The 18,049-nt window shown below is 41.1% G+C and overlaps 1 protein-coding gene across 1 annotated transcript in view; it reads left to right on the forward strand.

The window, feature by feature from the left end:
- The window catches only part of TPBG (trophoblast glycoprotein), a 69,512-nt gene that overhangs the window by 18,184 nt on the left and 33,279 nt on the right, over nt 1-18,049 (forward strand). Inside the window, exon 3 of the mRNA XM_010861946.1 lies at nt 10,332-10,419. Coding sequence (XP_010860248.1) covers nt 10,332-10,419 — 88 coding nt within the window. The remainder of the gene's footprint in view (nt 1-10,331; nt 10,420-18,049) is intronic.

Raw genomic sequence — 18,049 nt, forward strand, 5'->3', positions numbered from 1 at the left:
TTTTTTTTTTTTTACTTTACAATATTGTATTGGTTTGGCCATACATCAACATGAATCCACCACGGGGATTCTTAACCACTAGGGCTTCCCTGAGAGCTCAGTTGGTAAAAAATATGCCTGAAATTCAGGAGACCCTGGTTTGATTCCTGGGTCAGGAAGACCTGCTAGAGAAGGGATAGGCTACCCACTCTGGTATCCCTGGGCCTCCCTGGTGGCTCAGCTGGTAAAGAATCTGCCTGCCATGCAGAAGACCTGGGTTCGATCCCTGGGTTGGGAAGATCCTCTGCAGAAGGGAAAGGCTACCCGCTCCAGAATTCTGGCCTGAAGAATGCCATGGACTGTATAGTCTGTGGGGTCACAAAGATTCAGACACAGCTGAGCGACTTTCACTTTTCTTTACCACTAGTGCCACCTGGAAAGCTCAATGCAAAGAGCAAGTACAGGGACAGGGCCCCGGGCTTCCTGGGCCATCAGGAGCACATTCTCCCAGCACCTCTATGTGTTCACTTACCAATCCAGAAACTCTCCAAACCATCCTACTGGATTTTTTATGGAGGCTTTCTCACACAGGCACGTCTGACTAAACCACTGCTGCTGCTAAGTCGCTTTAGTCATGTCCGACTCTGTGCCACCCCATAGACAGCAGCCCAACAGGCTCCGCCGTCCCTGGGATTCTCCAGGCAAGAACACTGGAGTGGGTTGCCATTTCCTCCTCCAATGCATGAAAGTAAAAAGTGAAAGTGAAGTCGCTCAGTCGTGTCCGACTCCTAGCGACCCCATGGACTGCAGCCTACCAGGCTCCTCCATCCATGGGATTTTCTAGGCAAGAATACTGGAGTGGCTTGCCATTGCCTTCTCCTGACTAAATCACTGGCCACTGGCAATTGATTCAAACTCCATGCTGCTGCTGCTGCTAAGTCGCTTTAGTCGTGGGACTAGAAGTTCCTTTCCTCTAATCATGCTGTTGGATCTCCTGGCAACCAGTCCCGACCGAAGGTGCTTTCCAAAAGTCACCTCATTTTCACAACAAAAGACACCTTTATGACTTTCAGCACTTAGGATGGAGGACTTGGGGAACTGGAAACCATGAACTATGGATGAAGACCAAATATAATGAAAAATACATTTCAGTCATCCGAATGACCAAATATCTATTTCTTAGCCATCACAATATCACAGATTCAGAACTCTAGAAACAGCTTTAACCATCCATGCTTTATACCATCTCACTGTCCTCCTTCAAAACTCCCTGCACACTCATACATCATGTTAGGTGCAAAGGTGCTGAACACACACACACACAAAACTGGGTTTTCAGCTCTCCCATGTACAAGCTGTATGTCTTTGAGCAAATCAGTGGTTTCCTCAAATTTTCTCTCTCTGTAAAATAGATATATTTTTTTTTAATTTTAGTTTAGAGATATTTAAGCATGCATCTTCCACGTTTAGTTTGAGGTGAATAATTTAAAGCACTCAGCTCAGGACCTCTTTTGCAGGCTATCCTAGACAGAAAGAAAAAAAAAAAATGTGAAGGGGAACTTGGGCAACACATATTGGGTTGGCCAAAAACTTCCTTTGCATTTTGCCATGCCATCCATGGAAAAATCCAAGTGAAATTTTTGGCCAACCCAATACATCCAAGGGTACCTCTCTCTTTTACTTGTCAGGTCATGTCAAAGTTAACTTTACAAAGGACAGTATTCTGTGCTTACACATTTCATGTCACTCCCTGACTCCACAGTAAACCCTGAAGACTTGCCGGTCAGAGCCATACCCTCATGCTATGATTGCTTCTGGAGTCGAGGTGGTCATTGACCCAGTTAGGGAGTTGGGTTGAAAAGAAGTCTCTTCCAGAAATTCTTCCATCACTCTCTTGGCAGTTGCAGACACAACCAGATGAAGGAGCAGCAGGCAGTGGGCCAGGTTGGCTGGCAGTCCTTAGGGGTGGATACTGCAGTTCCATTCTCTGCAAAGATCCACAGCCATCCCCTCAAATTCGTATTCAGCCCTGAGGAAAGAATCAACACCGCATCCTTTTCCCCAGCTTTTGGTAATCTGTTTTTGCCCCACTGATTTCCAAGAGGAATGTAAACTCTTGTCATGGTTGGTTGAGAGCTTGAGTTTAGAGGCAATAAAAAAGAATTTAAAGTTCAAAAGTGTACATCCTTGATTGTGTCTAACTTCTCCCAGTGCCTGACTTGACTTCTGGATTGGCTGTTGGACCTTGGTTTTATGCTTCAAAAATTGCTTTACTATTTCTTATGATACAGAGGGTTTGCAGCTGACCCGTGGTGCAAAGGAGTTGGCCACAAGACCAGGGTGAATACCACTCAAATACTTCCCTTACACTGTGCTCTGCCCAAAACTCAGATCTTTCCCCAGAATTGGGGAGGGAGAGGAGGCCTAACCTCTGTCTCCACAACAGCTCCTAGGGTATTAGGAGGGGGACAATATGAAGGTGAAACAAAGTTTGACTTGTTACTTCTGCCTTCCAGGAAGTGGCCAGCAGTGGTCCAGCCATCCTTCACCTTGCTAAGTTTCTGTTTTCAACATTATACCAAATAAATACCCAATCTGTTTTGGTGATTCACCGTCACCCAATCCCACCTGACCTGTTTGGGGCCTGCAGACTCCTTTGCCAGGGAGTCTCCCCTGCCTTCTGACTTCTGGTTGGGTTCAGACCCAGGGAAACATCTGCGAGAGCTCAGAGGGCAAGGGGAAGGAGAGATCAGGGTACATCTCTGGGGCCTGAAACCCCTGAAACAACAGCTCTTCCTGACTCTTCCCAGCAGGAGCACAGAGATACCACTTCCTCCTCTAGTTCCTTCAGCCCTGGGAGTGAGATGCTGCCACACTGCTCCTGTCCTGGGGGCCTCAAGGATCCTTGCTGGCTTCTCTAACCTGCCCACATCTCTTGAGACAGTCCCTTAATTAAATTCTCTTCCTTTTAAGCCCTTTGAGTGGAACTTTGATTTCTGCAGGACTTTGACTGATATGCAATTAAGTCAAAAAGAGTTTGTTTGCTATGCAAGCACAATTTCAAATCAGATTTTCTCAGTTTCCTTTCAATTAGACTAAATCTACAGAGCCCCTTCTACACAGAACTTCTGGAACTCTCATGAGTAATGTCATACTTCAATCTGGGGGGTGGAATGGAAGTATCAGTCGCTTAGTCATGTAAGTGTTAGTTGATCAGTCATGTCCAAATCTTTACGATCCCATGAACTATAGTCCGCCAGGCTTCTCTGTCCATGGGATTCTCCAGGCAAGAATATGAGTGGGTTGTTGTGCCCTCCTCCAGGAGATCTTCCCAACCCAGGTTCTTTTTATGAAAACATCATAATGAGATGGTTATCTTGGTTGAGGAAGGTCCCCTTGTCATTTGCCTGGGGGGATGGGGAGAACTTATCAGTATTTCTGGGGAAAACCTTAAAGAGAGGAGTGAATACATGAGTAAAGAGCCTGAGAAACAGAAAAAGAGAAGCAAGAAGGGTCATGAAAGAGGAAACTCAAGATCTGGCAGGAGGGAGGCAGTGAGAAATTCTCAGCAGTGGGAAATGGCTCAGAAGTGCCAGGGAGAATGATGCCTGAAATTAAGGTAGCTTTGTGTTCTGTGTTGAAATGACTGCTATTGTGGTCTCTTTACCCTATCTTCTCCCACCACACCATCCCTTCCTCAGACGATCAACACAAGTCAGCTACCAGTAACAGTGAAATTAATGCCCCAGGGGCATGAAGAAGAGAGTGGAGTTACTAGATCGTGTATGTTCAGTTGCTCAGTCATGTCCGACTCTTTGTGACCCCATGGACTGCAGCACACCGGACTTCTCTGCCCTTCACCATCTCCCTGAGTTTGCTCAAACTTATGTCCATTGAGTTGATGATGCCATCCCACCATCTCATTCTCTGTCAACCCCTTCTCCTCCTGCCTTCAATCTTTCCCAGCATCAGGTTCTTTTCCAATGAGACCCAGGTGGACCCCCTCGAAGAAAATGGAGCTTTGTTCCCATTGAGAGGGACGTGAGAGGGAAGTAGGTGTGGAGAAGCAGCCAACTAGGAACCCTAAGGAGAGCTGTGAGTCATAAAAATTTCTTGGAGATGTTGACTCTTTCATCTTGGATATAAAATGATACACAATGAAATAGCCCCAGAAGGTAGGAGAGTTTAAAGATATCTTGACTAGAGCAGTTGGGCTGCATTGGTGTATGCACTATTCTTTAATTAATACTATAGATGTTAACTCCAGAAGGCAGGAAATTGTTAGTCACTCAATCATGTCCAACTCTTTGTGACCCCATGGACACAAGAGCCTATGAAGCTCATCTGTCCGAGGAATTCTCCAGTCAAGAATACTGGAGTGGGTAGCCATTTTCTTCTCCAGGGGATCTTCCTGACCCAGGGATTGAACCCACATCTCCCTCATTGAAGTCAGATTCTTTACCACTGAGCCACCAGAGAAGCCATAATTCCAGAAGGCAGGAGTTACGTGCATATCGTCATAGGACCCTTATATGAATCACTGAGAACAAATAATAAGGACAATAACATTAAGATTAACCATGGTTGAAAGTGTGTTTCTGAGTATGAAACTTTTAAATAGGATTTCTAAAGTCACAAGTGAATGCTTGGGTATTTGCACTGACAAATGAGAAATTTTCTCTAAGTGTTTAGAATGGTACCTGGCACAAAGTAATTACTGTAGGTGTGTTTGGTGTTTTCTTGTTTCAGATGAGAAACTTCCATTAACAACTAACTTCTTAGTTAGTTAGATAGGACCATAAAATTACAGTAACATAGAGAGAGAGAGATAGATGAGTAGATAGATGGATGGGTGGATAGTTGGAAGGGTGGATAGACAGATGTAAAATAAAATATTCAACAAATGATACTTCTTATTTCATTGTTGTTATAGTTATGACCTGGGCTTTTCTTGTTCCCTTTTTGTTTTCCACACATAAATTGTACCTTCTGATTCTCATAAAGGTCATGCTGCTACATATTTTAATAAATTCAGATTTAAGTCAAGAACACGAATGTAACTGTGTGTTTATGGTCAATTGAAAGCACTGTTGATGGAAGGCTTCCCTCCTGGCTCAGATGGTAAAGCGTCTGCCTGCAATGCAGGAGACCTGGCTTTGATCCCTGGGTTTGGAAGATCCCCTGGAGAAGGAAATGGCAACCCACTCCAGTACTCTTGCCTGGAAAATCCCATGGACAAAGGAGCCTGGTAGGTTACAGTTCATGGGGTCGCAAAGAGTCGGACATGACTGAGTGGCTTCACACAGTGTGAAGCCACACACATGGTTGATGGAAGAGATAATGACATTTACAGAAAAGCAGACACAATAAGTGTTATTCTTGTCTACTGTGTGCAGAACTACCTTTCAAACACTTTAGATACATCTGATACTTACAGCTACCTTCCTCTTATCGTCCTATTTCACAGAGGAGGAAATTGCAGCACAGATAAGTTAATTAACTGGTTGGAGATTTTACAACTAGTAAGTACCAGCACTAGGATTCAAACCAAAATAGTTTGAATCCAGAGCTGAAGCCCTCAGTGACTAAATTACCTAATCTGAAACCCAGAAATAACTAGTCAGGTAAACATCCCACGTTGGTCCATCTCCCTAAATATTTTATTGTCATCTTTGGGGGCACAATTCTAAAAGTGCATAAAATATGTTAATTCTGTATCACTGAATGTGGGAAGGATATCATGTTAGGGATTTTTAAAATTTTAATTTTATTGGAGTATGGTTGATTTACAATGTAGTGTAGCTTCAGGTGTATGTAAAGTGATTCAGTTATACATACGCATATGTTCATTCTTTTTTAGATTCTTTTCTCAAAAAGGTTATCACAGTCTAGTAGGGATTTAATCATTCTTTTTACAGGTACTTAGTAAGCATCTACTAAGTGCCAGAAACTCTTCTAGGCAGTGGGGCAATAGCTGTGAACATATGGACAGGAATCTATCCTTCATGGAAAGTAGATTCTATTAATAGCAAAGTAGACACAGATGAGAAACAAAATAAGCATCAATACTATGAAGAAAAATAAACCAGAAAAGGATGAATAGACAGGGACTAGATGAATAGAGATCTTTGTTCAGGAGGCTGCGGGGAAGGAAGGGAAATCTGTGTCCTTTCCCCTTTTTAAAAAATATTTATTTAAGAGTATGTCAAGGCTGTATATTGTTACCCTGCTTATTTTACTTATATGCAGAGGACATCATGCAAAATGCCATGCTGGATTCAAGCTGGAATCAAGATTGCTGGGAGAAATAGCAATAACCTCAGATATGCATATGACATCACCCTTATGGCAGAAAATAAAGAGGAATTAAAGAGCCTCTTGATGAAGGTGAAAGAGTAGATGAAAAAGCTGGCTTAAAACTCAACATTCAGAAAACAAAGATCATGGCATCCAATCCCATCACTTCATGGCAAATAGATGAGGTAAAAATGGAAACAGGGACAGACTTTATTTTCTTGGTCTCCAAAATCACTGCAAATGGTGCCTGCAGCCATGAAATTAAAAGATGCTTGCTCCTTGGACGAACAGCTATGATGAACCTAGAAAGTGTATTAAAAAGCAGAAATATCACTTTGCCAACAAAAGTCCGTATAGTCAAAGCTATGGTTTTTCCAGTAGTCACATATGGATATGATACTTGGACCATAAGGAAGGCTGAGCATTGATGAATTGATGATTTCAAACTGTGGTGCTGGAGAAGACTCTTGAGAGTCCCTTGGACTGCAAGTCAATCCTAAAGGAAATCAGTCCTGAATATTCATTGGAAGGATTGATGCTGAAGTTGAAGCTCCAATACTTTGGCCACCTGATATGAAAAATCGATTCACTGGAAAAGATCCTGATGCTGGGAAAGACTGGAGGCAGGAGGAGAAGGGGGAGACAGAGGATGAGATGTTGGATAACATCATTGACTCAATGGACACAAGTGTGAGCAAATTCCAGGAGACAGTGAAGGATAGGGAAGCCTGGTGTGCTGCAGTCCATGGGATCACAAAGAGTCGGATACAACTGATTGACCAATTTGGCTGTGTTCCTGTTCTAATGAGGTGAATGAAACTGGAGCCTATTATACAGAGTAAAGTAAGTCAGAAAGAAAAACACCAATATACAGTATATTAACACATATATATGGAATTTAGAAAGATGGTAACGATGACCCTATATGTGAGATAACAAAAGAGACACAGATGTAAAGAACAGACTTTTGGACTCTGTGGGAGAAGGTGAGGGTGGGATGATTTAAGAGAATAGCATTGAAACATGTATATTACCACATGTGAAATAGATCACCAGTCCAGGTTTGATGCATGAGACAGGGTGCTCAGGGCTGGTGCACTGGGACGACCATGAGGGATGGGATGGGGAGGGAGGCGGGAGGAGGGTTCAGGATGGGGGACACATGTACACCCATGGCTGATTCAAGTCAATGGGCATGGCAAAAACCACCACAATATTGTAAAGTAATTAGCCTCCAATTAAAATAAATAATTTAAAAAAGGAAAACAAAAAAACAAAAAAAAAATTTGGCTGTGTTCTGGTCTCAGTTGCAGCACATGAGGTCTTCACTGTCGCATGTGGGATCTTTCGCTGGGGCTGGCAGACTCTTCATTTTGGTGAGCAGGCTTCTCTCTAGTTGCAGCATGTGGGCTGTTTCCCCCTGGCATGTGGGATCTTAGTTCCCTGACCAGGGTTCAAACCCAAGTCCCCTGCATTGCAGGGAAGATTCTTAACCACTGGACCACCAGGAAAGTTCCCTCCCCTATACTTCTCTTTCCCACCAAGATGACACTTGAACTTGACTGGGCATGAGTTCACCCCAGGAGCCTGCTTACCCCAAGTGTAGAGATTCACTCTTCAACCAGTGCAAAGCCAGAGTGCTGCTATTGTGATTGTTGCCACTCCTCATCAAAAGTCTTCTTTAGGTCCTTTGAGGTTGCTGGGCTTTCCCATGCAATGCTACCCTGTGCTGGGGGTACTCACACGTCCGTAGTTCTTGAAAGATCCTTCTAAGCCAAAGAAGCTCCTCCCTCTGATCGACTCTTCACTCAAGTGATATGGAGCTTTGAACTTTACCCAATGTTAGGCATATCAAGGTTACTTGCACATGGGATACCTGATTTATCAATCTTTGAGGCTTGATCTCAAACTTGTCTGAAGTTAAAACATTGACTGATGAAATTTTCCCTTCTTTTTTTAATTTGTATGTATTTGTATTTGTGCTAAAAAGACAACGTTGTCACAGAACCTACAGAAATAATCATTAAAGAACTCTCAACCCATGGTAGGAAATCACGCTGACCAAGTACGGGTTTTCCATGTATTCTCACAAATAATCTCACCTACATACTCTGAATAACAGTCCCCAAACCAGGATAAAGAAAATTTGAGCAAAATCCACAGCATGAAATGAATATATTTTGATTCACCAAAGGGTTTATTTCCACTCATGAAAAAAAATCTTCAGAAATTTGAAATAGTCACAATTTACCTGCTTTCTCTCGGCTTCTTGAGGAAGGGCATTTCTTCATTCATAAAATGGAACCTCAACCTACTCGTCTGGTTTTGAATATTATGGAAAACGTAAGCTAGGGTCCCATTGTACCCACGGTGATGCTGTAGCTGTGGGGTAGTTTTACATTAATAGTTCTCATAGCCAGTGCTTGATTTCAGTCCATTCAAGCACGAAAACAGGTGACAATGACAGCAGAGAGATGTCCTCCAGGGGCATCCTCACCACCTGATTGCACCCTTCTTCCCTCCCCACCTGTTTCCAACGCATCCAAAGCTAGGTAGCAATGACCAATTTCTACTGTCACCCTTCCCTCCTTTCTTTGACAGTTTATTCCTGGATTTGCAGTCATTCTCAAACTTGAGAGGAAATAGGGATCCCCTCAGAGCCCACTAGACACATTCCTGAATCCCTCCTCACATTACACAGACTTTTTTAGGACTATTATTTCCCCCAGCTTTAATGATATATAATTGACATATAACATTGTATAAGTTTAAGGTGTACAAGGTAATTATTTTACACACACATATATATATATACACACACACACATATACATATCTTGTAAAATGATTATTGTAATCAGGTAGTTAACACCACATAGTACTATCATTGTGTGTGTGTGTGTGTGTGTGTATATATGTATCTTGTGTGTGGTGAGAACTTTACAATACTGTTAACTATGATCACTCTGCTTATATATTAGTTCCTATCCTCAAGATTTTGATTGAAGAAACTTAGGTCAAAGCTCAAGATTCTGGTTTCACTGTTTGTTTGTTTTGCTGATCAGCTTGCAGGCTCTTAGTTCCTCAACCAGGGATCGAACCTGGGCCCTGGCAGTAAGAGTGCTGAGTCCTAGCCAATGGAACATCAGGGTATTCCCAAGATTCTGCATTTTAAATAAGCATTCCAGATGATTCTGTTAAAAGGAAGCTTGAGGATCACAATTTAAAAAAACGGTGTTAGTGGCAGCAAAATGTCTCAGGCGAGGATCCACATAGAATTTGAGATTTCAGATATGCTCATTGTAGAAAGAAGATTAAACCTGAGACCTGTAGAGACATAGCATGGGCTATGCAGGCTGGGAAGGAAGAACAAGTCTGGCCTCACGCCTTCATTTCACACACAGGAGATACAGGCTCTGGGAAGTTAGGTGATATGCCCAAGGGTTTACATCACATTTGTGGCAGAATCAGGGCTAGAAATAGGGTCACCATTCCCCATTCAGGTCTTCTCTTCTTCCATCTCCCATTCTAAAATGAAGTAAAATTACTACTGTATTAAATAGATAACTAACGAGAGCCTTCCCTATAGCACAGGGAACCCTACTGTGCTCTGTGGTGACCTAAACGGGAAGGAAATCCAAACATATGTATATGTATGGCAAATTCACTTAGCTTTACAGCAGAAACTGACATAGCAGTGTAAACCAACAATACTCCAATAAAAAAATAAATAAAATGAAGTAAAACTAGGAGGATTAGTTGGAAAAGTTCTTTTGTCTTTTGCAACCTTTGGTAGCACTCAAGAGTTTTTCTAATTGTCTCTCAAAATATAGCTCCAGTCTATTTAAACACTGGAAGGCTAACAAAGAAGCTGACTTCCACAAAAGCAGAAAAGAGCACAGAAAAAATACAGCTGGTAGAGGGCAAGCTTTTCTCTGCAAAGAGATTCTAAACAATGATTTTATGCTTCAAATACCTGTAATTAGACCCCTCTGTATAACCATTTCAGTCTCCTTTTGTTCTTTTTTCCCCCATAAAATCTTTCTGTTTTTTCAGCACCGCAAGGTCAAATGGAACACAGGATGAGCATGGTGTATGTGTCATGACTGCTAACACAAATGACATCATTATTTTCAAGAACCAGGTATTAAGCACCAACGATATCAACATGGAAAAACAAACCTTTGACTTTAGCAAGTCAAACACTTCTCCATGTTGATAAAATAAAAATCAAACTCACAGTTGTGCTGTTAAGCAGTTTCATAGGAAATTTGTAGTTTTTAAACACAGTGATGTCCACGTGGAAAAAAGACAAACCTAAGTAACATAGAAATTTATTATACAAATTGCATTTGCCTCAGTTGCTTGGAACATCTAGCACCCCAGACATTCTTCTTCAAGGGCAAGGGTTCATCAGTAAGTAAACTGCACATTCAGAACTTGAAATCTGACTTTCTTTTTTTTTAATGTTCGTTTTTAAAATTAAATAATTAATGTGTTTCAGGTGCGCTGGTCTTCGTTGCCGCGCATCACTCGGGCTTCAGTAGTTGTGGCACATGGGCTTAGCTGCCCCAAGGCACATGGAATCTTCCTGGACCAGGGATTGAACCTATGTCTCCTGCATAGGCAGGCATATTCTTAACCACTGGACCACCAGGGAAGCCCCACAAATCTGACGTTCTCGAAGGAAGGAAAGTTTCCACTCTCTCCACAAAAGAGACAGTGGGATATACTAGAACAGAAGGAACACTTTCTGTCCAGGTGACAGAAAGACCATGGCTTGGCTATTACAAGTTTTAATTTCAGTTTGCTCATATGCCAAGTCAGGCTTTCCCAGCCTATCTGACTGTCATGAAGCTTCCATGAGTTTATATTGTACGATTAAATAAACATTGGTTTTTAGTAACTCATAGTGAAACTAGTATTAGGGATACTACAACATGTGGTATGAGGAGGAAACTGTGACAATGCTTACCATTAGATGAGACCAATGCTTATCTTTTGCAAGCATAGCACTGCATAAAGCATGATAGTGGGACTTCCTGAGTGATCCAGTGGTTAAGAATCCTGCCAATGCAGGAGACGTGATCCGTGGTCCAGGAAGATCCCACATGCGGCGGAGCAACTAAGCCCAAGTACCACAACTACTGAAGCCCACGCCCTGGAGTCCGCAACAAGAAAAGCCGCCCCAGTGAGTAGCCCACAAACCGCAACTAGAGAGTAGCCCTCACTTGCCTCAACTAGAGAAAGCCCATGCGCGATAACGAAGACCCAGCAGAGCCACTGATCAATTAATTGAATTAAAAAAAGAAAAAGTCGGACACGATTGAGCGACTGAACTGAACTGAACTGGAGACGTTATTCCATGTTTCCCTAGGGGTTTGGAACTAGTTTGTAGGTGTCAAATGGCTCAAATCCCAAAACTCCATTCCAGGCAGAAATTAAGCCCAGTATTGATAGAGAAGCATGTCATAGGGGAGGGTAGAGATAAAGGAGAGTTACACTTTTCCTACAACTTTGTAATTCCTTGTTGTTGTTGTTTAATTGGTAAGTTGTGTTTGACTCTTTGTGATCCTATGGACTGTAGCCCACCAGGCTTCTCTGTCCATGGGATTCTCCAGGCAAGAATACTGGAGTGGGCTGTCATTTCCTTCTCCAGGGGATCTTCCCCACCCAGGGATCCAACCTGCATCTTCTGCATTGCACGAGAATTCTTTATCACTGAGCCACCAGGAAAACCCCAATTCCTTGTACACAAGCCCAAACTTAACATTTTTCTCTAAGTGGATCACCCACTGCAAGCTCTTTGCTTCTGTAACTTGTTAAATCAAATTCACTGTATGAGAAAAATCAACAGCAGTGGTCTGAGTGCCCTTGGTCATAATCAGAGTTTGGGGCTGGAAGGGAGGCACTTTTAGAATTGCTTCTTAGTGCTTCCTAACTAGGTTTGGGAATCAAACTCAGTTTTCATAATTGAACTCAGGAGCTCTCAATCTCTATTAGAAGCAACAGGGGAATTAAAAAAAATTACCCAGATTTTTTTTTTTTGGACTTGCACATCAGAAGTTTTCTAAGTCACAAGATGTTTCTAACATGCAAGAGGGGTAAAAACAATGAATCTAGTTTAATTCCTTATTTAGTGAGGAAACTGAGTTCCTCTCCTCTTCTTTACTTGCTAAGTTGTGTCCTACTCTTTGTGACCCCATGGACTGTAGCATGCCAGGCTCCTATGTCCTCCACTATCTCCCGGAGATTGCTCAAACTAATGTCCATTGAGTCGGTGGTGCTATCTAACCATCTCATTCTCTGCCATCCTCTTCTCCTTTTGCCTTCAATCTTTCCCAGCATCAAGGTCTTTTCCAATGAATCTGCTCTTCCCATCAGGTGATCAAAGTATTGGAACTTCAGCAAACTAAATACCAAGTGCTTTCTATAAGCACTTACAAATGGCGAATACTCAATTCAACTAAAAAAATCCATATTGAGTGCACACATGTCTATGGTATAAAAACTGGTCCAAATGACTTCATCATAAGAGGGATGAAAACAATTCAAAATTATACAAGGCAGAATAATGTAAATGATTATAGAGTAGGAAAAACAGGGTGTTTTGGTATTCCATAGGGCTGAGAAATAACTTGAGATCTTTATCAGGAATATGGCAGATGATTTCTTAAAATCAGAGGATGCTGACTCCTGAAAGCTAGTGAGTCCTAAACTTGTGGAACTGTAAGTAATCATACAATATGGATACTGCAATTCTATCTCATGCTTTGAAAGTTAGCCTGTGTGTCAAACAATTGTAAATACTTTGCTTATCATGGACAATAGAACTACAAAAATGTCCTGAAAGGAATATTGGTACAAATCAGGGTAAATTTTGATTACTTTTAAGTGTTTAATTTATAAGCATTGCACTCACTATTTCCAAAGTCCTGAAAAATTAGTTGAGAATGACTATAGATGATGGCCATGGAATATGTGGTCATTCCTGGATATCTTTAAAAATACTTTTTAAACCTCCAAAATATGTTCTACTATGTCACTACTCCTATTTCAGAGGTACCACCTAGTTCAGGGTCCCATCACCTATCATCTTAACCATCCCAAAGCCTTCCTAGTTTTCTTTCCTCTAATCTCTTACCTCACTCAATCCATTCTATATAATATTGTGAAGTAAGTCATTCTAAAACACTATTACAAAATGTTTCAAATGTAAAATGAAACTTTACTATACATACTGTTATACTATCCATTTATTTTCTCTCTTTTCAAGGTTTAATTATTGTTTACCAAAGTAATATATTTAATAATTTAAGAACCAGAAAATATTACAAAGCTTATAATGGAGACAGCTTTCTCCTGCTTTATCCCTTTGTGTTCCCAATTGCTGCTCCCCAGAAGAAACTGTTTTCAAGTATCTTACAGGTTTCTACTGGTATTATTTGATATGATATGCTTAAAATAACAGTATATATGCTTATATACTGTTATTTTAAGATTTCCCAATATTAGACATTGCCTGTTGATTCTCTATCTGAAGGATAGGGATTTATTTCAATTAAACATGCCTTGCTCCCATCCTTTCTGGAAATATTTGGGGATATATCAATGGATAAGACCAAGTCCCCATCCCTAGGAACTTACATTCATTCTGGTGTGAAAAAATAAAAAACAGACAAGTAGCCAAATAATTGGAGAATTCCAGAAAGTGATCCATGACACGAAAAAAATTAAGCAGAGGAAAGAATACATGTTCCCTTCCTCCACTCACCCAATATAGTTCTAATAAAATGTTTGATGCTTGCATGGGTATAACCAGATAAGTATTACTCAGCACTGCAGCATAAATTAGATTATGATTAACTTTCACTTATTGTATAACTATTTTCTCTGAGTCTGAAAGGGCCTTGTTATTGCATTTCCTTAGTTTTTCATGTACCGAGAATGAATTCATTCCTAAACATGCTGCCAGGACTAGAAAATGTCTCTCGAGATGATCCAGTACTACAGCTAATCTCTCAGTTTCTCTTCCTCCTCCTCCTCTTCCTCTGGGTCCCTTCTGAGACCCAGGTCCTCTTTCTCCAGCACTGTCTGGGAGCTTTCCAGGCCTGTAGCACAGCTGTCACCCTGGGGTCTCCTTTATCACCTTCCAGGATCTCCCTCTGATCTGCTCTTCGGTACATCGTCTCCTTTCCTGGACACCACATCCTCCTCGTTCTTTAGCCTTCTGGTAGCTTCTGGTAACAGTGCACAGGAAGTGAATGTCTGCAGCCTTATATGATTGACATGCTTCTCTTCCGCTCTGCTCCTTGCCGAGAGCCTGGTATAGAACTCTAGGCAGGAAATGATTTTTCCTTGGAAGTCAGGAATGATTGCTGTGCATCGAGTGCTATTGAGAATTCTGATGACGTTCTTGTTCCCAGTCCTGGGTGTGTGACCTGGAAGAATTAGGGTTCTAAAATTTCAGAATAATTGGGGTTTTGCAAGATTTTTTTTTTTCTTTTTATGGAGAGGCAAAAATGTGTGGTGATTAGGAGCACAGATTTTAGAGCCAAACTGCTGGGTCTGTCACTTAACTACCTCTCTACTTTGCAAGGTACTCAACTTTTCTATGCCTCTGTTGGCTGTAAAATGAGGTTAATACTAGTACCCCCATCACAGGGTCTTGGGGAGGATAAGAGGAATACTTCAAAATGTATAGCACCATGCTGGGCACAAACGCTCTCTGTAAACACTAGCCATTCTTATTATGTTATTACTATTAACTTATTTCTTTATTGCACTGGTTATTTAGTAGACTATTTTAATTTGGAAACTCAAACTTTCACAGTTGGGACATCTGCTTGTATTATTTTTTTTGTAATTTCCTTTCACTTTCTTCACACTTTTTTCCTGGAATCCTTATTATCAAATTTCCTCAATGTTATATTTCAATCCACTGGCAATCATATTTTAAATATTCAATATTTTTGTCATATTTTTTGAATATGTGTATGTATGTGTATATATATATACATACACACATATGTATATTTATGTATATATAGTATGCATGGATGTATACTATATGTGCTTGTGTGTGTTCACCACTCAGTCGCATCCGACTCTTTGCAACCCCATGGACGGTGACCCACTAGGCTCCTCTGTCCATGGGATTTGTCAGGCAAGAATACTGGAGTGGGTAGCCATTCCCTTCTTCAGAGGATCTTTCCAACTCAGAGATCGAAACTGGGTCTCCTGCATTGCAGACAGATTCTTTTATGTCTGAGCCACCAGGGAAACACTTACATGTGTGTGTGTGTTAGTTGCTCAGTCGTGTCCGACTCTGTGACCCCATGGACTGTAGCCCATCAGACTACCCTGGCCGTGGGATTTCCCAGGCAAGAATCCTGGAGTGGGTTTCCATTTCCTTCTCCAGGAGATCTTCCCCACCCAGGGATCAAACCTGGGTCTCCTGGATTGCAGACAGATTCTTTACCATCTGAGCCACCAGGGAAGCCCTACCCTTTTGTATACTATATATGTATTATATATATATGCATAGTATATTATATATATATATGTGTGTGTGTGTGTGTGTGTGTGTGTAAAGCTTTTGAACTTTCCAGGTGGCTCGGTGGGTAAAAAATCTGCCTGCAATGGGGGAGATGTAGGAGACAAGGATTCCACCCCTGGGTTGGGAAGAGCCCCTGGAGGAGGGCATAGCCACCTGTTCCAGTATTCATGCCTAAAGAATCCCAAGGACAGAGGAGCCTGGCAGGCTATAGTCTATAGGGTCTCAAAGAGTAGGACACTACTGAAGTGACTAAGTGCATATAAAGTTTTTAAATGAATTTAGTATTTTGTCTTTTCTTCCTGAAGATATTTCTTAAAAGGTTTATTTTTATTGTTAAAATTTCTTGTTGCTTTTTTTTTTCTATTTTGTTGAAGGCTTTTCTTTGGTGATTCTTGAATGTCTATTCATACTAAAAGTAAGGCTGTTAAGCTCTAGGACTTGTCAACCAGTGAGCTTTGTTGTAGGGAGACTGGGTCAGAGTTGAATCCCCTGAAGAGACAGGTGGGCCCCTGTAAATGTCAGTTTCTGTAGATCTTTGGCTTTGAGCTGGTCAGTGTTTTCTAGTCTATCGCCTGGGAGTATAGTGTGGCTATAGTGTTCTGGGAGCTAAGATGTGGCAGGAAAGGAAGGGAAATGTTTTTCATGTAGATTCTCACACAATCCTCTTGCTTTTAACACATGGGACCTAATTAAACTTAAAAACTTTTGCATAGTAAGGGAAACCATAAACAAAACAAAAAGACAATCTACAGATTGGGAGAAAATACTTGCAAGTGATGCAACTGACAAGGGATTCATTTCCAAAGTAAACAAATAGCTCATGCAGTTCAATATCAAAAAATCAAACAATCCAACTGAAAAACTGGCAGTAGACCTAAGTAGACATTTTTGCAAAGAAGACATACTGCTGGCCAATAGATACATGAAAAGATGCTCAATATTGTTAATGATCAGAGAAATGCAAATCAAAACTACAATGAGGTATCACTTCACACTGGTCAGAATGGCTGCCATCAAAAAGTCTACAAATAATAAATGCTGAAGAGGGTGTGGAGAAAACGGAACCCTCTGACACTGTTGGTGGGAATGTAAATTGGTGCAGCTACAATGGAAAAATAATATGGAGGTTCCTTACAAAGCTAAAACTAGATCCAGCAATCCCATTCCTGGGAATATACCCAGAAAAGATGAAAACTCTAATTTGAAAAGATATACACACCCCAAAGTCATTGCAAAGCTATTTACAATAGCCAAGACATGGAAGCAACCTGAATATCCATTGATAGATGAGTGGATAAAGAAGATGTGGTACACATATACAATGGAATATTAACATTACTCTGCAATAAAAAGAATTAAATAATACCATTGGCAACAACAAGGATGAACCTAGAGATCATTATAACAAGTAAAGTAAGTCTGAGAAAGACAAATACCATATAATATCACTTTTATGTAGAATCTTACAAAATGATACAAATGAACTCATTTACAAAACAGAAATATTAACAAATTCACAAACATAGAAAACAAGCTTACAGTTACCAAAAGGGAAAGGGTGAGAAGGGATAAATTAGGAGTCTGAGATTAACATACATATACTACTTATAAAGTAGATAAACAACAAGGCTCTACTGTGTAGCACAGGGAACTATACTCAATATCTTGTAATAAACTATAAGAGAAAAGAATCTGAAAGAGAGTGAAAAAAATATATATGTGTATGCATAACTGAATCACTTTGTTGTATATCTAAAACACAGTAAATCAACTATAGTTCAAAAAAAAAAGTCCCCCTTGGATGTGAGAATTGGATTATAAAGAAAGCTGAGTGCCAAAAAATTGATGCTTTTGAACTGTGGTGTTGGAGAAGACTCTTGAGAGTCCCTTGGACTGCAAGGAGATTCAACCAGTCCATCCTAAAGGAGACCAGTCCTGACTATTCATTGGAAGGACTGATGCTGAAGCTGAAACTCCAATACTTTGGCCACCTGATGTGAAGAACCAACTCACTGGAAAAGACCCTGATGCTGGGAAAGATTGAAGGCGGGAGGAGAAGGGGACAACAGGGGATAAGATGGTTGGATGGCATCACCGATGCTATGGACATGAGTTTGAGTAGGCTCTGGGAGTTGGTGATGGACAGGGAACCTGGCATGCTGTAGTCCATGGGGTCGCAAAGAGTCGGACATGACTGAGCTACTTGTACTGAACC

The sequence above is a fragment of the Bison bison genome, unplaced genomic scaffold (genome assembly GCF_000754665.1).
Source record: "Bison bison bison isolate TAMUID 2011002044 unplaced genomic scaffold, Bison_UMD1.0 scf7180017864473, whole genome shotgun sequence".
NCBI classification, from domain to species: Eukaryota; Metazoa; Chordata; class Mammalia; order Artiodactyla; family Bovidae; genus Bison; species Bison bison.